The 19,621-nt window shown below is 44.5% G+C and overlaps 1 protein-coding gene across 4 annotated transcripts in view; it reads left to right on the top strand.

Annotated features, from left to right (window-relative positions):
- Positions 1-1,848: 1,848 nt before the first annotated feature.
- SLC22A18 (solute carrier family 22 member 18) overlaps positions 1,849-19,621 on the top strand; it is a 114,290-nt gene continuing 96,517 nt past the window's right edge. For 3 of the 4 annotated variants that reach the window (XR_006291941.1, XM_043550158.1, XM_043550159.1), the window contains exons 1-6: positions 1,882-1,931; positions 2,060-2,118; positions 4,785-4,987; positions 8,674-8,771; positions 11,035-11,180; positions 14,302-14,434. Coding sequence is in view for 3 of the 4 variants with exons in the window: in XM_043550158.1 (XP_043406093.1) it covers positions 1,897-1,931; positions 2,060-2,118; positions 4,785-4,987; positions 8,674-8,771; positions 11,035-11,180; positions 14,302-14,434 (674 nt within the window). In the remaining variant the exon portion in view is untranslated. Of the gene's footprint in view, positions 1,932-2,059; positions 2,119-4,784; positions 4,988-8,673; positions 8,772-11,034; positions 11,181-14,301; positions 14,435-19,621 lie in introns of all 4 variants that reach the window. The other variant, XM_027825411.2, reaches the window with a different exon arrangement.

Raw genomic sequence — 19,621 nt, forward strand, 5'->3', positions numbered from 1 at the left:
AGCAATCTCTCGTTGGAGGCTGTTTTTGAAGTTTTTTTGTTGAAGAATTGCCACTTTTAGGTCTGTAATCGAGTGACCAAAGAGATTGAAGTGTTCTCCAACTGGTTTTTGAATGTTATAATTCTTGACGTCTGATTTGTGTCCATTTATTCTTTTACGTAGAGACTGTCCAGTTTGACCAATGTACATGGCAGAGGGGCATTGCTGGCACATGATGGCATATATCACATTGGTAGATGTGCAGGTGAACGAGCCTCTGATAGTGTGGCTGATGTGATTAGGCCCTATGATGGTGTCCCCTGAATAGATATGTGGACACAGCTGGCAACGGGCTTTGTTGCAAGGATAGGTTCCTGGGTTAGTGGTTCTGTTGTGTGGTGTGTGGTTGCTGGTGAGTATTTGCTTCAGGTTGGGGGGCTGTCTGTAAGTAAAGACTGGCCTGTCTCCCAAGATCTGTGAGAGTGATGGATCGTCCTTCAGGATAGGTTGTAGATCCTTGATGATGCGTTGGAGAGGTTTTAGTTGGGGGCTGAAGGTGATGGCTAGTGGCGTTCTGTTATTTTCTTTGTTGGGCCTGTCCTGTAGTAGGTGACTTCTGGGTACTCTTCTGGCTCTGTCAATCTGTTTCTTCACTTCAGCAGGTGGGTATTGTAGTTGTAAGAACGCTTGATAGAGATCTTGTAGGTGTTTGTCTCTGTCTGAGAGGTTGGAGCAAATGCGGTTGTATCATAGAGCTTGGCTGTAGAGAATGGATCGTGTGGTGTGATCTGGATGAAAGCTGGAGGCAGGTAGGTAGGCATAGCAGTCAGTAGATTTCTGGTATAGGGTGGTGTTTATGTGACCATCGCTTATTAGCACCGTAGTGTCCAGGAAGTGGATCTGTTTTGTGAACTGGTCCAGGCTGAGGTTGATGGTGGGATGGAAATTGTTGAAATCATGGTGGAATTCCTCAAGGGCTTCTACAGGGCCGGATGCTCCCTTCCCTTGTAAAGCTGCGTGGAAAGAGAACATGGACCATCTAGTCATGCCTCCTTGTGGGGCTGGAGGCTTCACATTGGTAAAGTGGGAATGATCGCAATGAGCTGCATTATCTGGAGATCTGTGGGAGATATCCGTGAAGATCCCATGGAACTGAGGCCATTCTGATACCTCTCAAAAAGCTGAACCCACAGGGCCTCCTAGCGGAGGTGTGAAATCATACTGATAAGCAGTAGCTTTTGATGCATTTTGCATTGTAACTTACTCTGACTTCAAAGAGGAACAAGCCAGACAGAGCGGCTTGCTCCTCAATTCATTGACTCATCCAAAATTAGCAGTTTTGAATATTGAAAATCTTGGCCTCAGAGCTTAACTTTAGGTGTAACCTTTTCAGAGTCTTGTCCCTTCGGTACCTTGATCCACAGGCTAGACGCGAAAACTGGCCTCTCATCTCAGTTCCTTTCTTAGTGCCAGTAAACATCAGGTCAATCCAAAGTGCACATAGGGAGACTGCATACAGACTCCTTTTGGCAGTGCAGTATGGAGCACAGCTGTGGGAGGAGTAGTGGGGTGTGTGACCAAATTTCTTTGGTTGCCTTTACATAGACTGTTTTCAGCTCCAATCTAGACGTGCTGATCAATCAACTCACTGAAGATTTTTAAGTGCAGGTCGGCAGCTTTTCCTGTCAGCAGTAAGTAATTACATGTTCTTTGTCTGGACTGGATTTCTGATGGTCTCAAAATCTCTAAGACAGACTTTTGTTGTTAATTTTACTCTTATATTGAGTGTTATAATTTGTTCACAGTCCCCTGTCCCATCATACTCTCAACCAGGAAGTTTGTTTTACGCTGTTTGCTGCTCTCTTCCAGGAAATTCAGCTGCTGAAGAACCTGTTCTTTCATGCTCAGATGAGTTGAATGTTAGCACCAATCTTCCACAAAACTGTCAGCCTGTAAGTAATTTCCTCTTCTTCAATGACAAATGTGACCCTGGTTGTATAGGGGTTTGACTTGAGCACTTGAGCACGGCATTTACAATATCAGAGTCGATAACCATGTCTCTTCTCTGTGTTGCTTTCAGCTCTTCATGCTGCAGCTCATTTGGCAAAATATGGTGTTGCTCTGAACTCTCTGACTATGGTAACACCTCCCCCTGTAACATGAAACCTCCCTATTTATTTGTATTGTGGTAGTGTTGGCTAAGACTCCTGTCATGGGCCAGGGCCCCATTTTGCGAGGCTCTGTACAAATACAGAACAAAAGGATGGTCCCTGCTCCAAAGTGTTTACAATCTGCTTCCCCAACAGAGTTACAAGAACCATGACACCCTCTATGGAGCCAACCCTGCAAACACACACAGGTCATTTTACAGATGTGCCATTGTCACCGTTTATCATGAGTCTTGCACAATTTGGTATTTTTCTTAGAGCCTCAGCTCCTGGAGTCAGGTAAATGAGGTCAATTTCCAGCCTTTATTGGAGGAAAAAAGCTACAAAGTGTGACCCTACAGGTTCAGAAATCAACAGGTAAATAAAAAGAGGCCAAAATCTTATTGTTTTTAAAATTATATGATTTTTTTAAAGCCAATCTTCTGGGCTTTTGGGGACCTGACGGGTGAATTCTGATCACTTGGGGTTGGCAATCCTGGACTGGTTTCACTGACTTCGGTGTCAGTGAAGTCACATGTGAGTGTTTGCAGGCTGTGTGTTTGTGCAGCTCCTGCCACAGCGGGGTCCTGGCTTGCAGCAGGATCACCAGCTGAAGTTCTGTGGCCTCTGTTCTGTAGAAGGTCAGACTAGACCAGTGTTTCTTAAACTTTGGAAAACTTGAACCACCATCAGGAAAATGAAACCATTACCTGCCTTGCAATCTCCTCATGTGTTGTTAGTCCTCATCTCAATCTACGTGACTTCCACCTGGCCCCTTCAGCCAGTCCTTTATGCCCCACCGGAGGGCTGCACCCCGCATTAAGGCTGGACTAGTAGATCACAGTGATCCCTTCTGGCCTTAACATTTATGAATACATCACTGATCCCAAATCTGGGCCTCTGGACCCCATGGTAATATAAATATTAAATAATAACAAGCACACATGGCACATGTCAATCTATTAACTGCCATAAATGGGCAAAGCCATGACTAAGTTAGTAAGAGAGCACCTGATCAGCCATTTGAAACCTTAAAAGCATGGAGTAAATGCACTTTCTCATTGGAGTCAAAGCTCTGAGTTGTTGGCTCGCTGTCTTCCCTCAAGATCACAGGTTGCCCTTTACGTTCCCTTTTAGAGCCCTAGGGTCCAGTTCCGCTTTAGGTGTAGCTGCAGATTACCTTCCATGTCTATGAGTGAGAGAGCAGGGGTTGGTCCAGTGTCTGCACAGATCCATTAAAAGTAGCACAAAGACTCAGGGCTTGAATGTGATTCCACATCATGTTTCATTTTCCACGTTTTAAAATCAATACTAATCATGTTTATTTTGGCTTGCCATTTTTTGTTTTTTAAAAAGGCAGCACTTAGAGAAGCCAAAACAGTCAGCTGAAAAAAAGTGGTGACTCAACATACCAGAGGTGGGCAAGCTTTTTGGCCCGAGGGCCACATCTGGTTGGGGAAATTGCATGCAGAGCCATGAATGTAGGGCTGGGGCAGGGTGTTGGGGTGCGGGGTGCAGGAAGGGGCTCAGGGCAACGGGTTGGGGCAGAGGAGAGGTGCGGGGTGTACGAGGGGGCTCAGGGAAGGGGGTTGGGTGCAGGAAGGGGTGCGGAGTGCGGGAGGGGGCTCAGGGCAGGGGTGCAGGGAGGAGTGCACAGGGGGGCTCAGGGCAGGGGGTTGAGGTGCAGGAGGGGTGAGGCAGGGGGTTGGGGTGCAGGAAGGGTTCAGGGTGCGGGCTCTGGCATGGCGCTGCTTACCTGGAGCGGCTCCAGGGTGGCAGTGGCGTGCACCGGGGCCAGGGCAGGCTTCCTGCCTGCCTGCGTGCCCTGGAAGTGGCCGGCACCATGTCCCTGCAGCCCCTGGAGGAGGGAGGGCAGAGGGCTCCGTGCGCTGCCCTCGCCTGTGAGTACCTCCCCCAAAGCTCCCACTGGCCGCGGTTCCCTGTTCTCAGCCAGTGGGAGCTGCGGGGGGAGGTACCCACAGGCAAGGGCAGCGCACGGAGCCCTCTGCCCCCTCCCCCTTCCAGGAGCTGCAGGGATGTGGTGTCGGCCGCTTCCGGGAGCGGCGCGGGGCCCATGGCACCACGGAGGCGGATCCGGCCCACAGGCTGTAGTTTGCCACCCCTGCAACATACCCTTAAGGTGTTGACGCAGTAACAATTACAAAGTGAGGGATTGTTGTGCTCTATAATTTTAGCCCTTTGGTACTGAGTTCAACTGCAGCTCTGCTGGGATTCTGAAGATGGCCGCCTTCTTTAACACTACAACAGTTCTGTTTAATCCAATGGTTAAGTCGAGAACAAGAAACATGAATGAGATTCCTTGTCATTAAAGGTTTCAGAGTAACAGCCGTGTTAGTCTGTATTCGTAAAAAGAAAAGGAGTACTTGTGGCACCTTAGAGACTAACCAGTTTATTTGAGCATGAGCTTTCGTGAGCTACAGCTCACTTCATCGGATGCATAGCATATCGTGGAAACTCTAATGCCGGGATCAAAGATAACACAGAAGGTCTCCATTTGTAAAAACGAAATAAAAGAAAAAGACTCAGCAAAACACAGTGACTCAGCAGCTTTCACGCCCTTAAGCCTCAAATTGCAAATGTGACTTTTGCACCTTGCATGTAAATGAGCTTATGTGCCTAGCTAAAAGTTCCTTTCAGGTTACATTTCAGCCTGGGCAGCGTGCATGAATGAAGGGGCCAGCTCTGGAGGAGAGAAACAGGAACTGATATTCAAGAGAGCGATCTTGCAGGACCAGAACAAGCCAGAAAATATGATCCAAAAGCAGCAAGTGATCCGGCTCACTTATCTGATCACAGCCATGGACCTAACCTGCTTGTTCATGCAGATTGGGATCATTCCAGTGAGTACCATTTGAGCCTGCTTTAATAGAGCAGACCACTTTCTTTCAATACAGACTATTCAGTTTTTCAACAACATTAGAGGAGACTTTCTACCAGGAAAGAGGGGAGAAAGTTTAGATCTGACTAGAAAGTCAGATGTAAGTGAATGTATTGGCCTTTCACATGGCACTCCATGTACATTCGGTGAATAGATGCACATAACTAATGACAGGCAGACAGTACTTAATTTGTACCAGGGCTTGTCAGGCTGAGCCCCGGCTTGGCAGTTCATATCCCCGGGACCTTTGGGCTTGCCGCGTCAATTATGAAATTGCTTGAGCCCTGGCACTTCTTTCATTACCAGTTAAGCACGGCAGGCAGGCAGATGATTATTTTTTATATTGCAGTAGTGGCTAGAGGCCTCTGCCGGATGTGTGCTGCATTATGCTGGGCCCTGTGCAAACACAAAGTGCAGTCCCTGCTCCAAAGAGTTTATAATCTAAAACACAAGCTGTAGTAGGTAGTGAACTAACAAGCAGGCATGGGGAGGGAGCATAGGGTAATAATAATAGACTATATTAGCATAGACTGCTTTGTGCACAGTACGTGTGTGTAATAAGCCAATCAGGAGCATGTAATCACAACGCGCCACTCATACAGTGGTTCTCGGGTGGCAGCTTTCTGTAGAAACCGTGCAAGAGGTGAGTTTTAAGGAGGGATTTGAAGGTTGATAAAAGAGTGGCTTTACAGATTTTGACAGGGCACTTTCCCCACATGTAAGAGGCTACGTGCTAGAGAGAGCAAAAGTGTTTGTGGAAGATTGCAAACTGGCCCTGTTGTCCAAGTAGAGGTGGGGATGGAGGTTGCATTAAGACAATAGGACGGATTAGTTATGGCAGGGCTGAATTGTGAAGGTGTCTGCATGGAAGGCCAAGAAATCTGTGTTTGATGCAGTCCAGGAGGGGGAGTCAAGGGTGGGTCTCAAAAGTAGTGTTGGTGTGATCAGACCAATGAGTCAAGAAGATGATCTCTGTAGCAGCAATTTCAATGGCCTAGAGGGCACAGAGTTGCAGATGCCAAAGCCAGACTGGAGGTTGCTGCAGTAATCAAGTTTCAGGTCATTTTAAAAGGATATTATCAAGTAAAAATGTAGTTCCCACTCCACTCACAGCTCTGAGCTCTTCCTCTTATTTTTCTTGTCCTCATTTTTCTTCTCTCGCCTGCTATGAGAGCTCTCTCCCATCTCTGTGTCTCCAGAGACAATCCGCTCTGTGCCCCCCTTTCATAAACCAATCCAACAGTGGCTGCTCTGTTGCATGGTCTCTTAGTGCTTGTCTGTGGGTGACTGATGTAATCACGCTGGGCTATGAGACTAAGTAAAACTAACTTTCCACACAGAAGGAATTCTGAGTATTCACCAAGCTCTCTCCAATACAAAGATTAAACCCACAGAAATACCTGTACTAGATATATTATTTGCTTTACTCTTTCAGCTGCAGTATTCTCAAATACTGGTTGTAATAAATAGTGTATAAAACTGTCCAGACAGTAAAATGTCTTGCATTTATAATGTCCCTCTAAATACCGAAGGATGGTGAACTCACATTGGAGTATTAAGTGTTGGCTGGCTACAAGTGTGTAGGCTGGGCTACAAGAAAGAAGCTGTTTGCTGTAGTTTGAGTGATTTTCTACATATATACATTTTTAGGCAAATTAATTTTATGCAGTGCACAGTATCACAGCATGAACAGTCTCAGAATACACCATATAGCAATGCAAGGTGGCTCTCTCATTTACAAAATGTGTTTAGTGTATTTAGTGGTAGTGAAAGTGTCAGATTTACAGGGCTGGTGACTCTGTGCACAGGTGGTATTAAGTGCTTTGGAAGCTTCAAAATGTTACGTTTGCATTAAACATTACAAAGCAAAAGCCTGAGTCTGAGGCATCTGTCCCTTGGGCACAAGGCTTTTTAGGGTGCTTCCAGCTTTGGGATGTGGAGGGGACTGGTAGTACAGATGCCATTTTGTTTATGTGATATTTGCTGTTAATGCAGCTTGCTTGATTAAATAGGGTTTCATGATGACGTGATCCACAAGATCCTCCTGTGTGGTGCTCAGAGTGAAGTGCACTTCATATCCAAAGGCAAACGAGGGGTAAAGTTAAATCATCCCCTTCAGCATTAGCTGAGTTATTAAGAACTTCCTTGTCTGCCTCAAAATGCCAGTGTGAAAACAGAGAGACAAGGTGGGTGAGGTAATATTTTTTTATTGGACCAACGTATGTTGGTGAGAGAGACAAGCTTTCCAGCTACACAGAGCTCTTCTGCAGGTCTGGGAAAGGTACTCAACAGTGTCACAGCTAAATACAAGCTGAACAAAAAGAAAAGGAGTATTTGTGGCACCTTAGAGACTAACAAATTTATTTGAGCATAAGCTTTTGTGAGCTACAGCTCACTTCATCGGATGTAGCTCATGAAAGCTTATGCTCAGATAAATTTGTTAGTCTCTAAGGTGCCACAAGTACTCCTTTTCTTTTTGCGGATACAAACTAACACAGCTGCTACTCTGAAACAAGCCGAACAGATTGTTTAGCATAAGTCGTTAACACATATTTCAAGGGACAATTCAAGGTGAAGTGACCCGTTAACGCCCCTGTAGTCAAGGGAGTTTGTGGGTTACAGATCGTTATTATTGGGGCATTTAGTGCTCTGGGTGCACTTCATTTATGGCTTTTTACAGCAATGTGCGTGAAACCAGGCAATCACTACACACTGAAAAATGATAAAAGACAAAAACACCCATATCCGCCATGGGGGAACATCCTCATCCTCAAAGGAAACCTTGCACAACACTGGGAGCTTAAATGTATAACTCTGTGCTAGACACTACAAATCATGATCTTAATACAGGCACTGGATTTATGGCTTATTACAACAACTGATCCCCTCTCCCTTTTTGTCCTGTGACTATAGGGATGTTAACCGGCCACTTCACCTTGAATGGTCCATTAAAATATGTGCTAGCTACTTACGCTAAACCAGTGGTTCTCAAACTTTTGTACTGATGACCCCTTTCACTAGCAAGCCTCTGAGTGTGGCCCCCCCTTCTAAATTAAAAACACTTTTTATATATTTAACACCATTATAAATGCTGGAGGCAAAGCGGGGTTTGGGGTGAAGGCTGACAGCTCACGACCCCCTACCCGTAATAACCTCGTGACCCCCAGTTTGAGAACCCCTGCGCTAAACTATCTGTTGGATCATGTATTTAGCTGTCACACTCTGAGTAGCTTTCCCAGCCCTGAAGAAGAGCTCTGTGTAGCTCAAAAGCTTCTCTCTCTCCCCAACAGAAGTTGGTCCAATAAAGATCTCACCTCACTCACTTTATCTCTCTAATATCCTGACACAGCTACAGCAACACTGCATGCAATAGTGTAAAAATAGAGAGCCAGGTCCACAGCTGATGTAAATTGGTGACTTCAGCGGAGCCCCGTTGATGTACGCTGGCTGATGATCCGGGCCAGAGACTTTTGATTTTTATCAAATAACCTTTATATTCCTCATGCTATATTGTATCTGTGGGCAAGCAATGTGATTTTATTTTGAACGGATGCACATGCTCACTTATTACTGTAGTAGTCCTGTACTTACTAAGCTCTTTAACATTCAGAAATGTAACATACTTCACTTTTTCTCCGCTTTATTTAGTACTTGGCGAAGAGCCTTGGATTGGATTCAGTTGGATTTGGCTACCTCCAGACAACCTTTGGCGTTCTGCAACTTCTGGGAGGTCCTATTTTTGGAAGGTAAATAAGAACCATTCTTGTGAACCTTCCATTCCTGGGGAAGATCAGAGTTATTTATTTTTTTAAATAAATCTACTTCATTCCTCGTTCTGAATCTTGGGAAATATTTTAAAAAGCCATTTGGATTTACTAAACAGGCTACAGAGAAATAAATATTAATTAAAACTATTGTAACATATAAATGGCTTTTGTATTAGTTATTTCTCTAAATTTGATTATTTGGATCCAGACAGTGTGCTTAGCCAAAACATTTAGTTTTGCAGAGCTTGCAATCTAATGCCTTAATCCTGCAATCATTTACGCATATAAGTAACTTTACGAACATGAGCAGGACTGGGAAACCCAGAAGATGAGTGTAACTTGGCCTTTTTTTTTTTTTTTTTTTTTTGGTTATTAACCAATGTTATTAATAAATAGTTCTAGTGGAAATCATAGAATTTCTGTGCCTGATTCGGATCTTATTTATACCGGCATTGCACTATGTCACAGCCAATGACTTCAGTGCAGTTGCTCCTGATTTACACTGGTGTCAGTGAGCTTAGAATCAGGAGGACTCTATATTTACAGTTCAAACAGCCCTAGCAAAAGGAAGGCGGGGGAAAGACTTGAGGATCTCCTGTGTTTCTGCCTCTGAGCAGTTGCAGGAAATTGCTGATATGGGATCCTGCTCCAAATAGAAGAGGAGATGGCCTTGAAAAACGTAATAGATATGGAGAATATACAGCAGATAATAGATTATCCCTGTTCAGAGATGCACAAAAGGAGAGGCAGAGTAGTCCAATGGGTAGGGCACTGGACAGGGATGCAGGCGACTTGGGTTACATTCCTGTCTCTGCCACTGGTCTGTTCAGTGACCTTGGGAAGGTTGCTTTTCTGTGCCTCTGTTTCCTTTGCCAGCTCTCCAGGGCAGGGACTATCTCTTGCTTAGCACAGTAGGGCTAACAGGTGCTAATAGGAGAGAAATAATTATTATTAATAATAATAGTCAGTTTCCCTACCAATACAGCCCAGAAATGAATTCCTTCTTGTCCACAAATCTGAGGTGGTGTTAGTGGCATAATTCAAGTGATTTTTTTTCTATAAATGTACAAATTTATAGAAAATAATTCTGATCTGGATCTGTGAAAAGCGGGTCTTACTTCTGAAGCTCTGTTCTTTCTCTGTGGGTGGAATACCCACTCATAGCAATGAGAGATGCATGCAGGGATGAGGGGAACAAAATACAGGGGTCTAATTAGAATCAGATCCTTAACTGTTGTAAATCAAAGTAGCTGTGCTGAAAGCAAAATTTGCTGTGCAAATCTGAGATTGAAACTTCACCCAGGGTGGTACTGTGAGAACTGTTTGTCCCAATGGGGAAGTAGATATATAAAGGGGAATGCCATATCTTAGCTAAAATGCAAAAATGAGGAAATAGAGATTCACAACAAATCCACTAACTGCATTTTTTTCAAACCTCAGAGTATGAGAATGAGTCAGTTTTCCTTGTATCTGGATGACTTTGCTTAAAACTAATGTGAAGTTGCAAGCACTTAAGCTGCTAGATTTTTTTTTCTTTGAAAAAACTCCAGATCATCTCATGAACTGGTCTCCTGGGATTACAAACAGCAAAAACCCAAATTTACCGAGGGCTTGTCTACACACACAAGTTGCACTGGTTTAATGTAAATCAGTTTAAAATCATCTCTTAGTGAAATTGATGTGTCTTTTTTTTAGGCCACGCCTTACTTTATTCTCTGCTTCCTTAGTTTAACATAACTCATTTTTATGCCAGATCACAATTTTTTGATAACCATAGTAGAAAACCCAGACAAAATGAAGATTAATTGAATCTTTTAAACAGACAGCCTAGTAGGACCTAGCTTGTGGTGACTTATGTTTAGTCACCAATAACTGTTTCTACTGCACTCTCAGGCTTTGTCTAGACCAGGATTTAAAGGTGTGTGTGTGGTTAGATTTAAAACATTTTAACGCACATGTCTGAAAACGCTAGCACCAAATTTTAGAATGCATTAGGCACTATGTTAGCTGAAAGGGCGTAACACCACACTGCTAAATCCTAGTCCAGACAAAGCTTCAGACTTCTCACAGGGCCACATTTTCAAGTGCTCAGCACCCACAATTGGGGCCAGGTTTTCAGAAGTGAAAAATCTGATCAATGTGGGTGGGTGGGATGACAGTATAGCATTGCCAGCCTGGATGTACTGTATTTACAATTGCTAAAAAGTTCCATTTCTAAAATGCTGCATAATTTATATGCTAGGTTTGCTGACCAGTATGGCACCCGAGCTGCATTAACTCTTTCGTATCTCTCTGGATCTGCCTTCTTTCTGCTACTGTCCATCTCCACCAGCGTCCCACTTCTCTTCCTGTCCAGAATTCCATCCGTGTTCATGCATGGGCTACCAGGTAATGACATGATAAGATGACCCGAATATTGAGCTCTGTATTTTCCAATCCATTTGTAGAGCCTGACCCTGCAATTCTTCCTCACACGAGTAGGTTAAAGTCAGTAGGACTAATAAGGGTTGCAGAATCAGTCTCTGAGTAGTTGGGTTTTAACAACATGAGGCACCATGTTTAACGGTTAGAGGAGGTTGTTGGGATGCCTGACAACGAAATTCTATTCCCAGCTCTGCCCCTGATTTGCTGTGTGAGCTAGAGCAGTCACCTATGTGATCGGGTGCCTGGGACAGACCACACTGAGAATGCCACACTCAGGGCAGACTGCAAGAAACAGGGCAGACAATCCTCAAAACTGGTGGTTTATTCTATAATTAGATTCTCCAAGGCAGTAACAAAAGAGCTTCTGCAGTACCACACTGGTTAACCAGAAGCCAAACACAGTTCCCTTTAGGCATTCCAGTCCTTGGCTCCCGTCCACACAACATAGTCTAATATAATGAAAGGTTATCGAAAACGAATTTCACCATGTGTGAGGTTCTTACTCATCCCAAAGGATGAGAGACGTATCCCCAGGTCATTCTGAATCTCAGATCTTATCCAAATATCACATTGTCAGTAAACTAATTAAAGATTTATTCATAGAAGAAGAGAGTTATAAATGGTTAATAGATCACATACATACAAATGATTGCAAAGTCCTTATATCAGGTTTGTAGCCGTGATGGAATAGGCTGCTGGTTTGTAAAGTCTCTCTGGTAACGTCCAAAAGATTGGAAGGTCCTCAGACCACAGTTCAAGATGCTCTTTTTAGTTGTAAATCCACAGTCCAGAGAATTAGAGCAGGAAAGAGGCAACATGGAGGTCTCTCAGAGGTCTTTTATATCCTTTGCCATGTGCATGGAAATTTACTGTCCCAAACAAAGCCTACAGCCAAGTTCACAGAAAGTTACTGGCCCAAGATGGAGTCCAGGGTCATATGTCCTTACATGCTTTGCTGACTCACAGGGGCAGCCATTGCCCATATTCTTTCTGAGGCATCCACTGGAAAGGCTTACTGGGCAGGATAAATTTCTTCAATGGCCCGTTGTGAGCTGTGTGTCTTTAATGGCCCATCAACACATAGCTGTCTAGTCCTGATGCAAATCTATTTGGAGAGTGTCATCCAGGAACAACACACATGTTGGAGATACACATATATAGCCAATAGTCATAGCTTTAGATACAAAGATGATACATGCATATAAACAGGATAATCATACTTAGTAAATCATAACTTTTTCCTTAACCCCATACTTTGTGCAAGATTTGTTGCAATAGTCTAACAGTAGTAACAACAATGATACAAATGGTCATCTTTCGTACACACAGCATCACAATTTAGTCTCTCTGTGCTTCAGCTTTCCCATTTGTAAAATGGAAGATGACAATGCTAACCTCCTGGCCTGGCCACACCACACCACACCACGGTGTTGTGAAGCTTAATTTGTTCATGTCTGTGAAGTGTTCTGAGGCCCTCATATGAAAGGTGCTCTAGAAGTGCAAAGCATAGTTTATTATTTTTACTTGGGCTTGAAAAGTTTCACTGATATCCACTTGCTTGAGCACTAAGCTACTTTACTATGCCCCCCCCCCCGCAGCCATGGATCTTCATTCCCCCCCAATAAACCAATTCACCCCCAGCACCTCTCCTTGTGCAGCCACCATTTCCGCTGCTTTCCTGAATGGACGTAAAGCTCTCTGCTTCCCAGCATTTTCATCCATCTGGGCCCTATTCTTTTAGATTTCCTCCCCCACCCCATGCTTTTTAAGGAGCCACAGCTCACAGGCTATTTTGCTCCATGCCCACCACTAATTCTGTTAAAAGCATCGCTCCTCCAGCTCACACCCTCTTAGAAAAAGAACTAGATGCCTGAGCTTCTCTGCTCCCTCCCAGCCTTTCTGTTAAAGGAACAGCCACACTTGAGCAGCTCTGTTCCTTTCCTCCCCCTCTACCCCAGACAGGAGGTCAAAAGCTCCCTGGCCCCACTCATTGCAACTTGCAGTGGGTGAGTGGGTTTTTCCATGCCCTGATTTTATGACAGAGGTAAGAGCTGTGTCTCTTTAGCAGACCAGAATTCATTCCAATGGAATAAACCGTATCAATAAAATAAACAGCATATGTCCTTCACTGCAGTGCAGCCACTTCAAATGTCTCAGCTGCGTTCACCGAAGCAAGAACTGTCCCAGAATAATTTTTTAGCAACATGCGGTCACACACGGCCTAGCAAATTGCATGTCAGCATTAGTGAGTACCTCAGACATGGCAAGCTGCATTACAGTGGCTTTCATTCGCACCATTCCATTCTGTTTTGCTCCAGCCATTTGCGTCCAGTAAAAACCATCAGGCCAGATGCTCAGCTGGTGTAAATCTGCGTTGCTGATGGAGTATCGCCAGTGGGGGTAACGAAGACCCACACTGTGTTCGTGTGGATTACACACAGCTGGTTTAAACCAACGGAGGTCTTCACCCCCATTAGCGGTTGGTCCACATAAGAAGTTCTGAGTCTTTTCCTTCTCCTGACTACTGGACTCTGGGCTGAACCCAGAAAGGGTTTTAAGTGCTTAAGGGTATGTCTACACTACAATTAAAAACCCAAGGCTGGCCCATGCCAGCTGACTCGGGCTGCGGGGCTATTTAATTGCAGGGTAGATGTCCGGGCTAGGGCTGGAGTCTGGGCTCTAGGACCCTGTGATGTGGGAGGGTCCCAAAGCTCAGGCTCTGAGCCAGAATTTTTACACTGCAATTAAACAGTCTGTGAGCCCAAGTCAGCCAGCATGGTCCAGCCACAGCTGTTTAACTGCAGTGTAGACATATCCTAAGTCTCTTTGTTGATCTGGCCCTCAGGCCTTAAGCACAAATAGTAGAAGTTTGTGCTTTTAGATGAAGAGGTCCTGGGGTCAGTTCCCATTCAGTGGGGCATTGCATGAGGATCTGGCTCAGTGTTACAAGGTCTGACCTCTGGGAAAGCTCTGTCATTTGCATTTGTGCATGGTCACCTCAAGGAATAGATTTATCATTCAGACACCAGAATACGTTTCTTTTAGTTCAGTGTTTCTTATTAAGTTTCTTCAAATATCTGTGTAGGTGCTCAGATGGTCATTACAGATCTGACTACTCATGCTGAGCGTGCAGATGCATTAGGGAAGCTTGGACTTTGCTTTGGAATAGGAGTAATCATTGGATCATCTCTGGGTGGGACACTCAGCACAAAATTTGGGTAAGTAGTTGAGTTGTTTTTTACTTCTGTCATGCAGTTATAACAATTCATTCAGCTGCTGAGGGGTATTTTGTTCTCCCCTCATTTGATAATGTACAAACATATAACACTTTCCTTATTCTTTGGGTGCAATTTTCAGCTGCCGCTGCCTGATCTTGGGGCCAAATCAGCCCCTGGCACCAGTTAGAGCAGCCACAGGGTTTCTCTAACTTGCACTGGCTAGAATGGTCCTGTATTTCACTGGTCAGGGATCAGCAGAAGGCAGTACACTCCAAATCTGCCTGCTCCCTATCCTAGAATGCTTTCCATGCCCAATTTACCCTGTACCAAGGGTCAGGAAGGGTTGGCAGCTCTACATCACTCCAGGATAACCCTGTGCTGGGGAAATACTCAGCCCCTTTGTGCAGCCCTGGTGGCACAAAATATCTTAAGGGCCAAGGATCAATCACTTTTGTCATCTGTTCCACTGTGTGTCACTATTTCTTGTTTTAAATAAGCCTAGTTGTAAATCCCCATTTCTGCGAGCTGGGCTAATATCCATGTCTCAGTTGCTTTAGAAGCAGCAATTATTAAAAAGTTAGTTAAAAGCTACAAGCAATCCTAGTCCAGGTTCTTGGCTTGACCCCGTAACTCCCTAAGCCCTCCCCTGAGGGCTGTGTGCATTGTGGAGCAACTTTACCAGTGTATTAAGTGCTATTTAAAAATGGTGTTGGTATAGCTTTAAATCTCAAGCAGGGTGAGGCTCACAAAATCACAACATTCTTAGAGGGACGCTTAATGTAATGTGGGACCTTAGGGAGGAGAGCAGAGCTTAAGAGGGCCTGGAGAGAGGGAGTGCGACAAATGAGGCAGTCTGCCCCCTCCAAAACAAGGATGAGTGAGTGTAACCCAAACTTGTCAAGTCTGATCATTCCCAGGGCTCCTTCTAGAGCTTCGGGTAAACCCACTAGGCATCTTTAAAAGCGTGTCTGCACTTGCTGCTATAGAAAACCTTGATATTTTTTTTTAACAAGTTTGATAGTCTCCATTCAGTCAGGACCATCATGATCATCTAGTCTGACCTCCTGCACATCGCAGGCAACACAACCTTGCCCACCCTCTTCTGTAATAGATCCCTGTATGTCCTTCGGAATTAAGCACCTAAATATGTTTGAAGATCTGGGCCTTAGTCTCTCTGGGCCTCAGTTCCTGCATCTGTAAAATGGGGTTCATAGTCCCTCCCTGTTTCATAGAGGTGTTGTGAGGATAAATACACCAGTGATTGTGAGGTACTCAAATGATATGATAATGGGAGCCAGATAAGTACCAAAGATAGCTAGATAGTCTTCCAAGTGGGAAAATCCTTCTGGACCTATACTTGCATTCTCCTCCCGGTATAGCAGCCAGCACCGTTTTTCCTCAGCATTGTCCTCCTCCACAGTCACAAAAAAGAAAAAGGCCTGTATTTGATAAGGCCTCAGACTCTTACCCTTCGCAGCATGCTTTGTTAAAAGAGGTTGACAGGCAGGCCTCCCTTCTCCCACTGTTTCACTGGAGCAAATTATCTGTGCACCAGTGGTGTGAGTTCAGTCCCCAGATAAGAACCAACTTCTTGATCTTTTCCACAGAGCAGACTGCTCTAGTCTGATAACACTAGGGAGATGAGAGGTGACTCATCTTTCTCTCAGGAGGCAGAATGACCCAAGTTCCCATGATTCTTCCACAGGTATTCTTAAATATTTTATGTGGCGAAAGAGTTAACAGTAGTTGAGAATTCTTGCTACTAGAAGAAATCAAAATTGCTAATAAGTCTTTCGCAAAAAGAAAAGGAGGACTTGTGGCACCTTAGAGACTAACAAATTTGTTTGAGCATAAGCTTTCGTGAGCTACAGCTCACTGCATCGGATACATTCAGTGGAAATGGAAATCGGATACATTCAGTGGGGAGATTTATATACACAGAGAACATGAAACAATGGGTGTTACCATACACATTGTAAAGAGATCACTTGAGGTGAGCTATTACCAACAGGAGAGCGGGGGGGCTTTTTGTCGTGATAATCAAGGTGGGCCATTTCCAGCAGTTGACAAGAACGTCTAAGGAACAGTGCGGGGTGGGCGGGGGAATAAACATGGGGAAATAGCTTTACTTTGTGTAATAACGCATCCACTCCCAGTTTCTATTCAAGCCTAAGTTACTTATATCCAGTTTGCAAATTAATTCCAATTCAGCAGTCTCTCATTGGAGTCTGTTTTTGAAGTTTTTTTGTTGAAGAATTGCAACTTTTAGGTCTGTAATCGAGTGACCAAAGAGATTGAAGTGTTCTCCAGCTGGTTTTTGAATGTTATAATAATTGACGTCTGATTTGTGTCCATTTATTCTTTTACGTAGAGACTGTCCAGTTTGGCCAATGTACATGGCAGAGGGGCATTGCTGGCACATGATGGCATATATTACATTGGTAGATGTGCAGGTGAATGAGCCTCTGATAGTGTGGCTGATGTGATTAGGCCCTATGATGGTGTCCCCTGAATAGATATGTGGACACAGTTGGCAACGGGCTTTGTTGCAAGGATAGGTTCCTGGGTTAGTGGTTCTGTTGTGTGGTTGCTGGTGAGTATTTGCTTCAGGTTGGGGGGCTGTCTGTAAGTAAAGACTGGCCTGTCTCCCAAGATCTGTGAGAGTGATGGATCGTCCTTCAGGATAGGTTGTAGATCCTTGATGATGCGTTGGAGAGGTTTTAGTTGGGGGCTGAAGGTGATGGCTAGTGGCGTTCTGTTATTTTCTTTGTTGGGCCTGTCCTGTAGTAGGTGACTTCTGGGTACTCTTCTGGCTCTGTCAATCTGTTTCTTCACTTCAGCAGGTGGGTATTGTAGTTGTAAGAACGCTTGATAGAGATCTTGTAGGTGTTTGTCTCTGTCTGAGAGGTTGGAGCAAATGCGGTTGTATCGTAGAGCTTGGCTGTAGAGAATGGATCGTGTGGTGTGATCTGGATGAAAGCTGGAGGCAGGTAGGTAGGCATAGCAGTCAGTAGATTTCTGGTATAGGGTGGTGTTTATGTGACCATCGCTTATTAGCACCGTAGTGTCCAGGAAGTGGATCTGTTTTGTGAACTGGTCCAGGCTGAGGTTGATGGTGGGATGGAAATTGTTGAAATCATGGTGGAATTCCTCAACGGCTTCTTTTCCATGGGTCCAGATGATGAAGATGTCATCAATGTAGCGCGAGTAGGGGCGTTAGGGGACGAGAGCTGAGGAAGCATTGTTCTAAATCAGCCATAAAAGTGTTGGTATACTGTGGGGCCATGCGGGTACCCATAGCAGTGCCACTGATTTGAAGGTATATATTGTCCCCAAATGTGAAATAGTTATGGGTGAGGACAAAGTCACAAAGTTCAGCCACCAGGTTTGCCGTGACATTATCGGGGATACTGTTCCTGACAGCTTGTAGTCCATCTTTGTGTGGAATGTTGGTGTAGAGGGCTTCTACATCCATAGTGGCCAGGATTGTGTTTTCAGGAAGATCACCGATGGATTGTAGTTTCCTCAGGAAGTCAGTGGTGTCTCGAAGATAGCTGGGAGTGCTGGTAGCGTAGGGCCTGAGGAGGGAGTCTACATAGCCAGACAATCCTGCTGTCAGGGTGCCAATGCCTGAGATGATGGGGTGCCCAGGATTTCCAGGTTTATGGATCTTGGGTAGCAGATAGAATACCCCTAGTCAGGGTTCCAGGGGTGTGTCTGTGTGGATTTGTTCTTGTGCTTTTTCAGGGAGTGTCTTGAGCAAATGCTGTAGTTTCTTTTGGTAACCCTCAGTGGGATCAGAGGGTAATGGCTTGTAAAAAGTGGTGTTGGAGAGCTGCCTAGCAGCCTCTTGTTCATATTCCGACCTATTCATAATGACGACAGCACCTCCTTTGTCAGCCTTTTTGATTATGATGTCAGAGTTGTTTCTGAGGCTGTGGATGGCATTGTGTTCCGCACAGCTGAGGTTATGGGTCAAGTGATGCTGCTTTTCTACAATGTCAGCCCGTGCACGTCGGCGGAAGCACTCTATGTAGAAGTCCAGTCTGTTGTTTCAACCTTCAGGAGGAGTCCATCCAGAATCCTTCTTTTTGTAGTCTTGGTAGGAAGGTCTCTGTGGGTTAGTATGTTGTTCAGAGGTGTATTGGAAATATTCCTTGAGTCGGAGATGTCGAAAATAGGATTCTAGGTCACCACAGAACTGTGTCATGTTCGTGGGGGTGGAGGGGCAGAAGGAGAGGCCCTGAGATAGGACAGCTGCTTCTGCTGGGCTGAGAGTATAGTTGGATAGATTAACAATATTGCTGGGTGGGTTGAAGGAACCATTGCTGTGGCCCCTTGTGGCATGTAGTAGTTTAGAAAGTTTAGTGTCCTTTTTCTTTTGTAGAGAAGCAAAGTGTGTGTTGTAAATGGCTTGTCTAGTTTTTGTAAAGTCCAGCCACGAGGAAGTTTGTGTGGAAGGTTGGTTTTTTATGAGAGTATCCAGTTTTGAGAGCTCATGCTTAATCTTTCCCTGTTTGCTGTAGAGGATGTTGATCAGGTGGTTCCGCAGTTTCTTTGAGAGCGTGTGGCACAAGCTGTCAGCATAGTCTGTGTGGTATGTAGATTGTAAGTCTTTGTCCACTTGATGCCACTGTTGACCTGCAGTCATTCTTCTCATGCTGTAGTAGTTGGGTTCCATACATGACAGTTATAATCTCTGTTCATATTGTTTGGTTTTATTTTGATGAATCTGGGCACCATTTACTTAATTAAACATTTAAGCAATTTAATTAAAAATTCCATTTTCATGAACTCTGTGATTCTTCAGGATATTACTGAGGCAAATAGCTTAGAAAGATGCACGAAAGGTTTGACATTGATTTGAGTGGGAGCCATATCTACAGTTACACTAAATCCACTACGAGGGCTAGAAATCCCTTTTCTTCAGAGCACTGAGGGGCTGATTAAATTCTCACTGAAGCCAGTGGAAGGATGGCCACTGATTTCAATCGGCATTGGATCAGGCCCTTAATAATCAACATCTGAAGTCAGGAAAATCTTTTCCCAGTAGTATAGCACTGCAAAACAATGTGCACTCTAATATGCTTCCCAGTGTCAAAGACTGGATACTCTACATGGGCCATGACCAGTTCTGATATTGAAAATCCTATTTTTTGTCTACCTTCCTTTGGTTTGTGTTATGCT

Source organism: Chelonia mydas, chromosome 6, assembly GCF_015237465.2.
Source record: "Chelonia mydas isolate rCheMyd1 chromosome 6, rCheMyd1.pri.v2, whole genome shotgun sequence".
Lineage (NCBI taxonomy): Eukaryota > Metazoa > Chordata > Testudines > Cheloniidae > Chelonia > Chelonia mydas.